This window comes from Syngnathus acus, chromosome 11 (assembly GCF_901709675.1).
Source record: "Syngnathus acus chromosome 11, fSynAcu1.2, whole genome shotgun sequence".
Taxonomy (NCBI): domain Eukaryota; kingdom Metazoa; phylum Chordata; class Actinopteri; order Syngnathiformes; family Syngnathidae; genus Syngnathus; species Syngnathus acus.
The window spans coordinates 7,725,019-7,740,719 of record NC_051096.1 but is presented as its reverse complement, the minus strand read 5'-3'; the positions used below and the strand labels follow the sequence as shown (position 1 = coordinate 7,740,719).

The 15,701-nt window shown below is 43.1% G+C and overlaps 1 protein-coding gene across 1 annotated transcript in view; it reads left to right on the top strand.

Moving 5' to 3' along the window:
* The window catches only part of LOC119129875 (CUB and sushi domain-containing protein 3-like), a 140,824-nt gene that overhangs the window by 81,119 nt on the left and 44,004 nt on the right, over positions 1-15,701 (top strand). Inside the window, 6 exon segments of the mRNA XM_037263228.1 lie at positions 1,708-1,785; positions 4,633-4,720; positions 4,811-4,935; positions 9,687-9,808; positions 13,148-13,251; positions 13,369-13,481. Coding sequence (XP_037119123.1) covers positions 1,708-1,785; positions 4,633-4,720; positions 4,811-4,935; positions 9,687-9,808; positions 13,148-13,251; positions 13,369-13,481 — 630 coding nt within the window.

Genomic DNA, 15,701 nt, shown 5'->3' with positions numbered 1-15,701 from the left:
TAGGTCAACTTTTGTCATTACTGCTGGTCGGAGTAGGGAGCAGTAGAAACTCGAGGAACGACTCACCGTATGCGCCAAAATACTGTTTGTTTTGCACACATTTGAGACGTGGACTTGCTAGCATTTTTAAAACTTTATAAAAGCTGCCATATGCAAATTCAAAGGTAAAAAAAAAAATCTGTAATTTGGTTCCCGTTCAACAACACTAACATCAGTGAAAGTGAAATTCTAACGGTGCCAGCGTAACTAAAAACTTGGCGGAGATTCCGGCAGTTTTCTTGTTCTACCTGTAAACTCCCCAGTTTTAAAAATGAGAACTTTAACCTCCTTGAAATCTCCCGTGTCTAAACCGCTTAGGCGGACTTCAAAGACGAGCGACTTCCACGCGTTGAAAAGCAAACATGGCGTGCAGTCAGATGCAAAAACATCTGAGAAAAATAAAAACTGGGGTCCTTTGAGGATGTCTTGTGTTAAATACAGCATACTTACCAATTGAAATAAAACTCATATGTCAATCTAGCACTTGTAGTATGCAAGTCGTAAGTGCCAGGTGCCAACGATGGCGTTTCCTTGCCCAAAGGCGCCAGCCACCAATCACGCGCCCGCCGTCCCTCGGCATGACCTATTCATGAGTTTCTGTGTCTGCGGGGTGTTACGATCCACTCTTAATGAACAGACGACGGCGCAATCCTTCAACCCGTCGCCATGGCAAGGGTCCACAACGACTATCAGTCACTCAAAAAAATAAAAAATTGACAAGAGCGCTGCTACCCAAGCATTATTCAACAGGGCAGCACAAAATGGCAAGAATGGAGTTTGAGTTCCCATATTTCTTTTTCTTCTTAGCCGTGGCAGATAGTAATTGCCATCCTCATGTGGCCACATTAGAACATACACTAAGCCCAAATGTTGAGTTTAAACGGTGCTTGTTTGTGTGTCTGCCTAAATAAGCTCCTCAGAGAACGTGGTGACCTAATCATAAAAGCTCGGCGTTGTTAAAATATGACTTTCCTCCAAATAAAATCGTTTCAGCCCTCTGGGTGCCCCCTTGCTATTACACTCTTCTAATGTGGTCTATTAATAAATAAAAATCTAACCTAAATTGTCCTTAAGAAGCACCAAGCTAATATTAGACGGCGGAACGGCTTCTTGCCTAACGAAATTTGACGTTTGCTCGAATTCAGTCCAGTTTTTTTTTGTTCATTCCTTTGTTTGAAAAGAACCACTTACTTAGTTGTATATATACATCTTGCCCTCCATCGCCATGGGGATGTTTAACTTTGATGCATATTCACGCAGTTTTAAGACGCACACTAAACGCGGCCAATGAATTAGCTCGGACGGATACAAATTGAATCGCTTTGCAGACGAATATAAACTAATATTGTTTCTATTTAGTGGTCAATTCCGATAACTCTATTTTATTTTTTTTCTAACCTGACTTACTTTTGTTGTTACGCAAATGCGGCACCCTGACATGAAATTGGTGTTTATTTATTTGCCTCTCATTTTCTGCTGAGCTTGCGTTCTTCCCTCTGTCAGCATTGCAAGTGGAGAAGAACTGTCCGCTTTTTGCCCCCCCCCCCCCCCCCCCCCCCCGTCCCCCCATTCCTGGCTTGTCTCTTGCGTTCTTATTATGATTCTTATTCATACCTCTTTATCCAATCTGTTCTGATTTCTTTCTCTGTCTTTTGTTCTCTTCTGCAGTGAAGCGCTCAGTAGATTTTAAGTCGCGGGGCGTTAAATTGTTCCCTGGCAAAGACTCCGGCGGCAAGTTTTCAATCTGTGAGTTCCCATCTTAATGTCACTGTGGCTAATGAACTAACATGTGCTGATGGCCTTGCTTCTTCATGTCTCTGTCTTCCTTTTGCTTGCTTTTTGCTTAAAAAAAAAAACGGCTTTTCAACACTTGAGTGCCTCAGATCAATCCAGTTTATCCAAGCTTATCTGAAGCACAAATATGTTGAAAATCCTTTTGAAGAGTGACTTATTTTGCCTGTTTTGTTTCTTGTATCTGGATTTTGGATGATTGTGTCTCAGTTTAGCATGTCTTCCTCTAATCATGAGCCTGATCAATTTTTGACTGGCCCATTTAGAACTTTTCAATTTTACTCCATCGCGTCATCTTTGTTCCCAGAATGCTACTGACAGGGGCTTCTCCATTTACATTTAAATTCCGTTCCTTTGTCTGAAGCCGAGAATCTTCGCGGAAGTCATCATACGCCATAATCACTAACTTATAAAATCAGGACATATGAATTCATGGAGGTCTTAAATTAGCATGGAGCACAAATGCAAAGTGGACATTATTTTTAATTATTGGGGCATGCAATATTGTCTTTGTTCTGACTCCTGGATTGAAATAAATCCTGCCCACTGGTCAGGCTAATCGTATACAAGGGCGGGATGATCACATCACAATGCGAATGCTTCACAGGACATTTCACAGTGGTTAGATGAGTTGATATGATTCCATGTGGAGTAAAAGCCACATGGTTAGCTTTTTTTTTTTTGTTACAAATGACTTGCCAGTCATTGAAGCTGTCAGCGATCACGATAATCACATATACTCTCGAGTGCTTTCACACATTTCTTTTTCAACTCCCTCCCTGTACTCTCTCTGTCAGACATGCTGTTTTGAGACATATTTTTTGCATGTAACTATGACGACGCACGCTATTATTTTTTCCCTTTCACTTCATTCTGAGTCCCGCGGCCATGCGCCGACACAGTCGTACGGTCGTGCGCATCGTTCCAGATGCATGAATACGAGCCAGCGCTACAAGAGTGCGCTCGTCGGCGCTTTTTTGCCTAATTGGATTCCGAGTCCCGTCGTGATCTATTTAGGAATCCGATGTTTGGTCAAAGAGCACAATGTTGTCATCAAATAAGAATGAGCAATGTACTTCGAGAAATAAATACAGACGCGCTGTATCTCTGCAAATACTGTCCTGGGGCGGTTATTTACTCAACACCAGGTGGGTGGAAGCAACCATTAGTGGAGATGCATTTATTTGGCTCAATAATCTGCTGTTGGAGTTTCTCAAGTGAACTGAGAAGTTAACAAAAGTGACTTTTATGGAGATATGAAACAAAAGTTGGCGAAAGCACCACAACACTTTGGAATGATTCCATGTCAGTCGACTGGAATTTTAGCTCTGCGCTTGAATTTTGTTTTGGTTAGCAACCTTACTGCATTGGCACAAAACTTATTTCAATTATTTTTCGGGAGTTCTCCACCGCTCCCTTGTGTCGAATGTCCCCAATGCCGGTTGAGTCAGTCAAAACAGAGGCCCGTTCATGTTCCTAACAGGTCGCCGCCCAGTCACACTTCCACAGATGGCACTACCATGATCGCTTCAGATGTTCATTTTCTCCTTTCTGACTAGTTTAGCGACCAAAATGAGTATGCACGCGTGTCGGGCGTAACCCGGCATTTGCCTGGACGTACGTATGCGCCACTGTGACGCCGTTTACGCGCCTATAAGTTAGTCCCTCCGGGGTGCACCGTTCGAATAGTCCAGATGGCCAAATTAGCCGCTCCAGCAAAGCAACAAACTAGCCCGTCGGCAAAACAACACACGCGCATCCACCGCCACCTGCTGAGTGTACACTGATGCATTTTTTTCGCTGGCCACGACACCCCAAAAAAAAAAAGCCTGCTTGTAATGTTCATGTCAATTCTGCCATGTTAAGTATTTGGAACGTGGATTGTGAAGCAACCGAATTAGTAACATCGTAGCTATACCAACGCAAATTGCCGCCGATTATTGCAAACAAGCCTGGCGGCTATGACTCCCGACGTATTGTGTTTCTTTGACGAGTAAAAGTGAGAAAGAAATGGTCGGACCTTCTGTCTTGGAAACTTTTGACAAGTAAAGTCGCTTCCGGGCTTCCCTCCCAGAGCTGCGGGGGACCGGAAGACAAACACATTCATATTGTGAATAATAAGATATAACATCATGAATAATAGAGTTAGTCATTTATCTTTCGTTCAATGGTAACCTATTTTAGTGGATTTCTGGCCTCATTAGGTATTATTTTCAACAAGTTATTCAGATGATCTTCAAGTGTGTAAGAAGGCCAACTTTTTTCCTTGCCACCATTTTTAGAGGCTTCCTGAAGGGACAACTGTCGTGCAAACATGACACACCATGGGGTTGTTACTTATTCACGCAATGATGATATTCCAAAGATTTAACGGGGAGAGAAAAAACTAGTTTTGCACTTTTAATCTCTCATTCTTGCCTTGACGCGGAAAACGTATTCTCCCGGCGGACAATTGTTTTTGTTGAAACTTTAAGGATTTTGCGTTTAATTTTTTAGCGCTAAACTACCTGCTGGTGTACTTTGTTGGGTTACTTTTTGTTTCTGTGTAAATCGTGCCAGCGCCATTGTAAAGTAGAATTAGGGCTACTCCCACGAGAGGCAAGACCTCAACCGAGTCTGAAAAACTGGGTAGAATTTGAAATTCACTTTTCAGATGGCGTCTCCTTTTAATCCTTGTGGTATATTGGGAGAATGTTTTTCCATTTGTATGTTTAGCCACCTGCTTGTCCGTGCATGAAGTATGTATTTTTAAGCTAGCCGCTTCTGACTCTTGTGTCCCTGCTTGTCCGTGTGTCCTTGTAGTAAATGAAGGTGGTGTGCGCCAGGCGTCAAACTCTTGCCCTGACCCTGGAGAACCTGAAAATGGTAAACGCCATGGCAACGACTTCAGGTATTGTCTGCACTAGCCGTCACACATCGGTCTGTTGTTTTTCCTCAAAAGCTTTTTCTCCTAACTTGTCTAATTTTCTTTTCCACTTAGCATCAGCAGCCTGGTCCAATTCACCTGTGACGAAGACTATGTCCTCCAAGGCAGCAAAAGCATCAGCTGCCAGCGAGTGGCTGAGGTCTTTGCAGCTTGGAGTGACCATAGGCCCGTCTGCAAAGGTAAAAAAAAAAAAAATGACATGATTGATGTAGTTTATGGCAATTTGGCATTGTCGTTCGGGTATTGTCTTTCCATCACAACCAAACTGTAAAAAGACATTTTGGGCAAAACCTTGTTTGGCCAAAGAGACTCCAGTTTTAGACCCATCCTGGTTTTCCCGGGCTGGCCTGCACTCGCATACAAAAGCCACGCGATGCGAGACGAAGACAGAGGGCATCCGTCACTGTAAATGCCAAAGTCGTTTGTCAACGTTGGCCTTGGGATGGGCTTCAGACTCGGGGGCACGAGACATACCACGAGACGGAAGACAAAATTTATGGGGTGCACGTCCCTTTGTGGGAGAATGAAAGAAATTATTTCATCACTTGACTCATAATAAATCAGGCGCGTGCTCAAAGAATGAGGGAAGCATAATTGGAGATAAGGAGACAGTTGGATTCTTATTCTTAGGTCAGGGATTGTTGAACAGGTCTCTTGATAAGTCGAGGTAATACAAGTCGACCTAAATGTTTGGCTATCACGCCCCCCCTCGGTTTCGGATTGGCTCCACAACAATCAAGCCCATTATCAAAGTCATTATTCGAGATATTAGACTTCTCGATTCTGGTTAACGCCTGTTAGGGAATCATCATCACCCAAAGATGAAATAATGAGCATTTAAACGCCTACCATTAAGTCTGGGACGTGACAATTGGTTAAGAGCACTCCCTCCCGGGAAGCCACCAAATTTAAGAATGTTGCGTAACAGTGATTTGTTTGCAATAAAGCAGCGGCATTATGAGCAACTGCACAGCGGGCAACTTTGTTTGACATGACAGAGTGCTCCGTGCCGCTCCGCCGGTTGTTGCTTAGGAACAAGGCCATTATATTCTCGGCCTCGCCGTGCGATGTACACCACGGGAATAATATACTCCGGGTAACGCTTAACCGCATATAATGTTAAGTGGCTGTACTCATTCACATTATAATGTGTTTCGTGTTTGTCATATTTATGCGGCGTATGAAGAAGGGGTTCAATGGTGCCACGAAATTCAAGGATTGCTACTTAGCGTGGTTTCCAGGTCAGGTTTGAGTTCCCATTTGGAACATTAAGGTATCCACGGAACCCTTTACTTTAATATTTGACATTAGGAATCTCTTTTTTAAAAATATGCAGGTGTGATGCTCATAGAGTCTTTGAGATTAGCTAATACATCTAGCGAGCGGGTTTGTCGAGATTATGACGCCATTGGAAAAATCCAGCAGACTCGCCAACTGCTCTATTGTACCGCAAACGCACGTAATTCCTTTTGGCAATTTTAGCCGAGGCGAGGCGTGTTGAGCTTAAGTTGCTGCAAACATGACTGCATTTGAAAAAGAAAAAAAATATAGAAAGGGAATTGTGGGCGGATTACGCTGTCAGCGAAGGTAGGTGTGGGCTCCGGTGAATGTAAATGTCGCATCAGCTCTTCTTCTTTGTCACAGAAGAAGCTGAATGGAGTCAAACAGGCATTTTATCTTTAAGTCACTTGTACTGCAAAAAGATTGTTTTTCCTTCACCTTCCTATTACATTTATTTGTTTACCGCATTTTCACGCTCAAAATGCACTCGGAGAATCATCTCAACTCACTTTGACGTAGTTCCTGGCTACCACCATGCCAGAATATGGCGGCAAAGCACATTTGTATGGCATTGGCCAGGACACAAAATCAGCAAATTAGCGAGTTATCAAACAGGCGATTGAGCACGACATCGGGAGCACCGTAATGGCAAAAACAATGCAATTAACTCAAAGCCGCAAAGTTCAATAACATCTGAGGATTGACCTTTTCTGTCCGCGCCACCTCGTGTGTGTATAAGCGCTCAAAAGGAAGCAATCTGTCGGCAAAGCATCCGGCCAGCTTTTTATAATACGCTCATCCGTGCTAATAGAGTCAGCGGGCTGAATAAATAAATAAAAATAAAAAAGTAAAGCAAAATAAATGGAGAGGAATCGTAACGATCATTTAGTCGCTGTGAAACTCGGAGAGAATAAACAAGGCAGATTGTCCTTCTGTCCACACTGACTATACTTTTTCAAGACAGACGGACAAACGTAGCAAGAGTCCATGTGGCTTGTTGATGAATGGACAGATGGTGAGGCTAGCGAGCCAGAACGATGCGCGTGTGCGTGCACGCATTTGTGTTGGTTCGATCTCCTTCAATCGCCAACCTGAAGGAAGGATGCCTCATTGTCTACGTATCTGTAAAAAAAGAAGTGAATGACTGTCTCTTAAGACAAGTTTTTGGTAGGCGCCCAGCCATTTACAGTCGACGCTCGGGACGCCTTGCCAACTTAATGATGTCATCAATCAGCCGCCAAACCGATTGGTCCATCCCTACTTATGTCGACGGGCTGTTTCAAAGTGCTCGTTTGGGAGTGCCGCTGCCTAACATAAAAAATAAAAAAAGCTGTAGAGATTGGACTTGAAACTTTTCATCATTTACAGAAAAGGAAAATGTAACATGGCCGACGTACTGTTTCAAAGAAGGATGTCGGCCATATGATATTAGCCTAGGTGATTGCTTATAGAGTAGATTGCCGACTCCAAAACTGTATCATCATTTAAAACATTACACGTTTTCTGCGGGGGAAAAAGTCCAAAACACTCACAAGGACACTCTCATAATTAAAACCCCTCAAGCGTTTTTTTCCCCCCCTTTTTCTTTTTTTTTTTTTTTTTTATTCGTCCTAAAAATAAAAGATGCCCTCCAAAGCTTTTTATCATGAAGATGAGCCTACCTGCCGGCTTTACCTATCATATCCTTGAAATAAAATCCCTCCGGCCTTAAATAATGCATTCCCATTAATTACACTTTGTTCCACTGGTGTTGAAATTGCCATCCTCAAAGAACATTTTACAGATGTTGATTCATGTCCTGTATACTAAATTTAAAAGCTGAGATGGAATGTCACTAAATTTCATGATCGACCCCACATGAAATACTCCTAAAGTGATGGGCCAGAATAATTTGCATGGTGTCGTTGCTGTCACGCTAACGCCGCCGCATATCTATAAAGTCACAGTAGGTGTTTGAATGCACAAGGGAGATGGATACGGTCCAATAAATCCATTTTGCTTCAGTTGTTTCACGACACGATAAATCGATTGCGTGCAATCGAGCGCATTTAGAATGATGATGATCATCTGGGCCAACGAGCTGAACAGAACTTGATTGCTAATCAGCTCTGTAACCAGTTTATATCTCCGAAGTGTGTTTGGCGTCCTTGGTGTGAGATGTTGGGGTTCCAGGACCACCCAGTAACCTTGAAGGTCGGAACTCCTGGAGAATGTCTTTTGTGCTAGCATGAAGAACTAAAGAAAAACAAATTGTGGATTCCTGCGATAATAGACTAAGATGAAGACTAGTCATGAAAGAGAGTTAATTCTTTTTATGCTGTTGCTATGGCAACACAGTGCCCCAATCGCCTTGTTGCATGCCGATGTTGTGACCATCCATTCAGGCCGCCCTGATTGAGCTGTCAAAGTGTACACATGCATACTTTGTCACATGCAGATGTGTGCGCGCGCACACACACACACATTACATGCCGGTATGGGTGTATAGATTGCGGCGAGCCAAACACGAGAAGGTCGAGAGAAGATGCATTGCGTATGAGCGGAACAATCAGTCAAGGGTTAGTTGCGGAGAAGCTGAGGGGCTGAGGGTCACCACGACACACCGGGGGGCTATAGATCGTCTTAAAGGGTCTCTTACTTGTTCCATGGAACACTTCATGGACACGCATTCTTTGAAAAAACACCCTGTGGGATGATTCAGTGCAGCGGTCTATTTTTCAGCTGTCAAAAATTTGCAGGGATCCAAACCCTTAGGTTGCGTTCAAATAGTAATGTAGTCTATACAACAAGTATATACGTATATATATTTTAAATGTATATCTTTGCGTCTTGTTTATTTTTACTCGCCACATTTTCTGTATTAGAAATTGATTTAATATGAATGAATATTCTCAGGCACTGCCCAACTTGCCCAAAGTTCCCCACCGCCACTGGTTGCCTTCTTCTCTAGTGTGGTCCAAATGTAAGATGTTTTAAATGAAAGAATTTTTTTGTTTTGCTGCTACCGAGCCATGTAAAGAGAATCATTTAACCACAATATATTTGTGCAAGGCCTCCATTGAGAATTTCAGATTAACATTGGCAAAGATGTCCTGTGTTTTTGTTTTTTTTGTGCGCGCGGTGCCTGTTTCACTAGCCGTGCGCCGTGCGAACAAACTAATTAAGGAACAAACGTCGCTTCAAACCAAGCAGAAAATTACCTCCCGACTCGACCCGGGACGAACCAAGGACGGCGCGAGCTGCGCTTCTTGATGGTCACACTATACGCCACCTAAATGAGACTTTATTTGGTGTGTTAACGACTAGTGTGCATCATTTTCAGACGATCTTATTATGTCATCTGGCTGTAAATTAAAACGTGGAAGTTATTGTGTCCTAACCGTGAATTGTAACGTGAATTCAACCACTTATGCGGTCCATTCATTTGTTTTATTGCACGCTTGCGTGAGATCGAATTGATGCGCATTCCTATCAGTCAGTAGCGCCATTCTGGCTAATCCTGCGCTATTCCGCAGCCGATCGCTTCCAATTAAGTGTGAGAGATGTCGGTGACCTTATCGATATCTTCCACCTGACCCCTCCGTTTGTGTACTCGGCAATGTTCAGTCAGATAAAAGTTTGAGAATCTCTTTTTGTTGTGGTTTGACAGTCAAGACGTGCGGCAGTAACCTTCAGGGACCCTCGGGGACCTTCACCTCGCCCAACTTCCCCATTCAGTACGAGAGCAACGCCCAGTGCGTTTGGATCATCACGGCCTCCAATCCCAATAAAGTAAGTTGCTCTTTATTGACTTGAAATATCTCTAGTCCGGGGTTTTACGATTTCATGCAATCTTTGTGGAATTAATGGTGGTCTTATTTGAAATTATTTCATTCTACATTGAGGTTCACTGGTACAGAAACCTGTCTGTCCATGTTAGCATCCACTCTAATGCACATTACAAGCATGTACACGCTTAGTTCACTGACATGCTTTAAATCATTGAAAATGCTACTCGATAATAATTGACGAGGGTTATGCACTTATCGTAGACATGGAGTGCGGCTCTGCGATTCGTCGGCCTCACGTAGCCGCCTGGATGAAAGAAAGCTGATTGGTCAGTTTGATGTCCCGAGAGGAAGGTCGATTGCTATTTGCGGAGTGTGCGTGGATACATTCACTTTTATTTTGTCTTAGCTTACTTATTTGATTGCATCTGAATTCGATTTGCTAATGTAGTTTATCAAGAAAAATGGTGGTAATTTTGTCAGTAGAGGAAAAAAATAGCAGCCGTTAACTTGACGACTAATAGTTTCATCACGAGCTGTCATTGCAGTTCCGTGCGTGAACGACAATAAAAATGGGCACGTTTTAATACAATCCCCGAAGCAGCCGGCGATAAGGAATGACGCGTGAGTGACAAATCCTTTAATTTCACTCCTAATATCCTTCGGTTTTCATTTATTTTTTACATCCTGTCAGGTTTTTTTTTACGTTTTTTTCTCATATTCATATTAGACTCGTGTGATTTGCCACGTGAATTAAAGATTCATCTTTTCAAAACGTGATATGTAAATGTTCCATATTGCTCATGGATTTTGTGTCAGCGCCATCAGTCATCGTTTTCCCGCCGGGGGTTGAATTCGAAGAAGATTCCGGAAAGGTTTTAACGCCAAAGTAGAGCATCAATCAATCTGGTGGGTGGGGTACTTATCCGACATTTTTAAAGTTCTGAAAGTTCAAAAACAATCCCCTAACTTTTAAGTCACCTGAATCCTGTCTGTACTTTTTAACCAAGTGACTCAATTATGCAATCCAATTAGAATGTGTTTTACAATTTGATGTGTATATAATCCTTTTGGTGAGTAATGCCTATGTATAATATTTTTAGTTGAATTATTTTATATTTTTTGACAGTTTTGTGTCAATTTAATATTACTCCTAATAATATATTCATAATACCAATGTCATTATTTGGCCTTTGGTATGATGTGATCTAGTTTAAATTTAGATTCTTTTTTTTTTATAGTATATAAAGTGAAGATGACCTCGGCCAATTATCCGAAAGATACATTCCAGTGGCAAACGTACAGATTTCCACATGTTTTAATCCAAGCGGAGCAAGTTTAATAGCTGGGAGCGTATTTGCAATGACTTGCTCTTAATGAGCAAGAACACTGATGGGTGAAGGAGGAGCAGCTTGTGGAGGATATTGGATCTCGTGAGAAGGAAATAAAAAATGAACACCAACATCATCCAAAGACGACGGTAGAAGAAGAGAAAGGTGGTCGTGACCCGCACCGGGCTTGGAAATTGTCCCTTCTGAATTCTCCTCATTTTCTTCATTAAGGAGCCCGAAAGGATCAAATTACTAAGAGAGGAAGTGTCGGGTGTTCCACTCATGCGTCCATCTGCGAGGATGAGGGGCGGCAGGTTTTCTTCACGCCGACCCGTTCTCTCTGGTTTCTTTCCGTGGCCGCTTTCTCTCTCCCCTTGGCTGGGGTTAAGTGTTAATGGCCTTCTATGGCTCTCTGACGTTATTGCTTCATTTAGTTTGAGCGGAATGAGCCTTTAGAGCCAATTCATTCCCCCTCTTCTCATTTAACCTTGGGGATGGCGGCGCAGTAAGGCCGTTAGCAATGCCGCCTCCTTCCTCTTCATTCTTCTTCATCCTCCCCCCTTCTCATTTGCTCTATTTCATTGGCTCCCTTCACGTTCCCTCATCTGCCCCCGCCGGCCGCCGCTGTCGGAACGCGGCGAGGCTCGACCACGCGGCCGCCGTGTTGAATATTCACTTCATGGCAACGGTGCTCACAGTTTTCGACTCAAATGGCCATGGTAGATTGAACCAAAAGTTACTAACTAACTAACTTTTTGATTGTCAATTGGACTGCGATACTCCAACAATAATAAGCGACTTGGCATAATTTGCGCCTACCCGCTTTGCATCACTTCCTCTACCCTCACTTGTTTTTTTAAAAAATGTTTTACCGCCACAACCAAAGGTGGCGCTTCATCATGCAGAAATTCAATTCTGCCGGCTCATTGGCCAGCAACCGTCGTCCGACTGGCGAGAAGCGGCAGCGGACCGTCGAGGACGGTGAAGGGAAAGACGAATGCTCGCATGGCCTCCGACCGATTAGAGGCGAGCGGAAATATGTACAAGCGCGCTACACCGAAAAGAATTCGTTACGCGGGCCTTAAAAGTCGGAGCTACAGTTCTCGCTTTTATTTTTGTCTTTTCAGAGTCAACCTTAGGAGTTTGACGTCATCTCCACGAGAAAGAGGCTCAGATGCAGCCATTTGTCTGCATACTAATTGCTGCTGAAGCTATGTTGGACAATAAAAAAAAAAAAAAAACAGCCCACTGATTGGTGAAAAGACAATCATTACCATTAAGAAGGCGAATTAGCAAACGCTAAAGCCGCAGCGTGTGTTGGCATTGAGGTCACGTCAATATTTCGACTCTTTTAACGGCAGATTGAAGCCGCGAGATGCTTGTGAAGTCCACGAGCGGGATATTGAATCTGCAAATCTGGAAAGATTCCCTTCCAGCAAGAGAGCGGAAGGAGAGAGAGCCAGAGAGATAGAACGAGGGAGCAAGCGAGCTTTCAATCTCTCCCCGAGGGTGAACTCAAGTTTGAAATATTCTTACGCAGTTCTCGGAGAGCATCAAAGATGTGCTCATTATTATACCCCCACCCCTTTCCTCCCGCCTCCCTTTCTCCCCCCTAGTGACCATCATCTTTCTCCTTCTCGGGTTTCCTGTTCTTGTCTCTCTATGGTCTCACATGAAACAGAAAGTATCGGTTGAATAATTCTCGATCAGAGTCATGCTAGATTTGTGCTTCTCTTCACCTTGATACATTTGTGAACTCTTTGGAGCAGTAAAATTCCCGAGAGATCTTGGGCCTTTTTTTTTAATTCAATGATATGAGCGTGTGGTTTATTTTTGTGTAGGTATAATGTCAAATGATTTTTTTTTTCTTTTTCAACCATGGTTACATATATGGGGTGGCACGGTGTGCTAGTGGGTATCATATCTGCCTCGGAGTTCAGAGATGCAAGGTTGGATTCCCGTTCTTCTCCGGCCTTCCTGTTTGTAATTTGCATTTTTCCTGTATGCTGCAGGTGATCCAGATTAACTTTGAGGAGTTTGACTTGGAGATCGCTTACGACACGCTGACCATCGGAGACGGCGGGGAGGTGGGGGATCCGACCACCATCCTTCAGGTGTAAGTAGCATCGCTTCATTTCCCGCTCGGGGGAACGCCATTACGAGCGGCGATGATGACTGTGTTGGAAATGAGCCTTTCATTTGCAGTTAGACTAAAATGTCACGTCTTTGGCAGTCTGTCGGGCAGCTTCGTCCCCGACCTGATCGTTAGCATGACCCACCAGATGTGGCTCCACTTGCAGTCGGACGAGAGCGTCGGCTCCATCGGCTTTAAGATCAACTACAAAGGTGCGTGCGTGCTCGTGTGGAGACGCCATCAAAATGTACACAAAAGATAATCAAACAAATGTGCATTTTCTCAAGTGCATGTGCATTGAATGTACATCTCGGTGAGTGAAGAGTACAATTCCTCACGGGTAAAAGCCCACAGTGGTATGCAGCCTCACCTTTTCATTTTGCCTCATATCGTGTTGTTTTCCAGCAAATAACTTGTCCCTATTTTCTTTGATGTTTCATTCTTTTGTTTTATTCTTGCTTCTCGGTCTCTCTCGGTCACTCCGTCCGTCTGATTCGCTCGCGTTTCTTCCTCCCCATGTTTTCGTTCATCTATTATTAATGCCAAGTTCACCCACCTGGTAACACTTGGTCTCTGCTGCCAGCTGCAATGCACACACACACACACACACACACACACACGCACGCACTCCGACCCCCCGCTATAGATTTGAGGCAGCACTGCAACATTATTGACATCACATTTGCATTAAAGATTCAGTGAGTTTGTGCCCGCAATATGAATACACCAATTCGGGCCGCACGATCCAAACATGGCTCCATTCCACCGCTGAGATTTTTTTCTCCTCTGCACCCGAGCACATGTATAAATTTGCATTTCAGAATTTCAGCAGCCCGAATAGCATAAAAAGTCCAAGTGTTGTCGAATAAAGCCATCAAATATTATATTGGGCTTGAGGTAGTATTCCTCTTTGAATCGGTTAATATGTAATATCTTGAACAGATAAAAAGTATTACTACACAGTAATTCTCGGGGATGTTCCCCTATTTTCCCGAGTCTTAATTCCGTCTCATCTGAGATTTTATTTTACGTTCTTCATCTGCTGTTTTACGGCTTTTAATATGATTTTTTTTTTTATTTTATTAGCACCAGAAATGTCCAGTGGTTTTTTAACAGGGTATGGTGACGGTCCTCGTGCAGGCTGAGCTTTCTTTTTTTTTTGTGGTTTAACAATACAGCTCGCTCATAGAGAGACTTTGAGGAATAGGCAGTTCACAAAAGTTTCTCTGATTGTGTTTAATGTGTGGGCAGGTTCTCTATAGACTCAAGCATGTAAGCTCTCTTGAAGGAAAAATTTGGGAGCTTAACGTTATTGCTGACTCGTCCAAACGAACAAGAATGATGCCCCGTCGTATCGTTTTAATAACAAGGAGGATCAGCCCGTGAGAGACCAACAGGATCTAATTTAATTTGGCACTTGGCGTGTAATTTGGAGGACAACAAATCTTTTATGAGCATTGCTGAGCTCATTAAGAGACGCTTGTCACCTGTAAAATACAGACGAGGAAGAAAAAAAAAGTTGCTCGTTAATGCTTTTGGGTCCTTCAGCCCCCCCACAAAAGTGCCATAGCGTAGGTCGCTAATTATGAGTATCTTAAAAAGCACTCTTGGTGGATAGCGAGAGAGCATGAAATATGACTTTATAAAATATTCAGTCATGGCATGCCTATAAATTTGACTAAGTTTACAGTCTATAAGGCTCCCATTGGGCATCTGCGTTTGTGCTGTCGAGGTAACCCGCGAAGGACGAACCAGCTTACTTCATCACAAAACCGTCAACGGGATAATTTTTTTTTTTGCTCATGAATTATTGACCTGTGCTGATAAACTAACAGGAAGCAACCGCGTTCCTGCTGGTGCATACAACATGGACATTCATTTCTATTTCCCTTCTCTCTGACGATGATCTCGTGTTGTATTTCTGGCTCACTCGTGATTTTAGCTTGCGTCGTCGCCACTTTGCTTATAACATTAGCTTCTTTTGAGGACAGTCAGAAAGCAGAACAGTTTTAAGTACAGCTGCCAAGGTCAAAATGATCTCTGCTCTCACATCTTTGCAAAAATGACTCTCATCTGTAAAATAGACTCTCAAATTGCAGGGCAATTGTTTTAAAGGCGTCAAGGAAGTGAGTGTCTGGTGTTCAACTTCACAACTTTGTCCAGATGTCATCGTCATTTTGATACTATCAAAGATGATTCTACTAAATCCCACAAAATAGCCGCATTGTAAGCTCCACCAAAATGCCGTAGCGAACCCTGTAAAGACAACTGAGTGCACATAATTATATCTCAATAACACCCGACGCCGGAGCAATGAATGGGTGTTAAATGTAAGCGCTGTGTCTGTCTGTTCCCCAATTACACAGCTGTTATCTCACTTTCCTTGAGGCTCTGATATGACCTCAAAAGCTGGAAACATTCGCATTGTATAA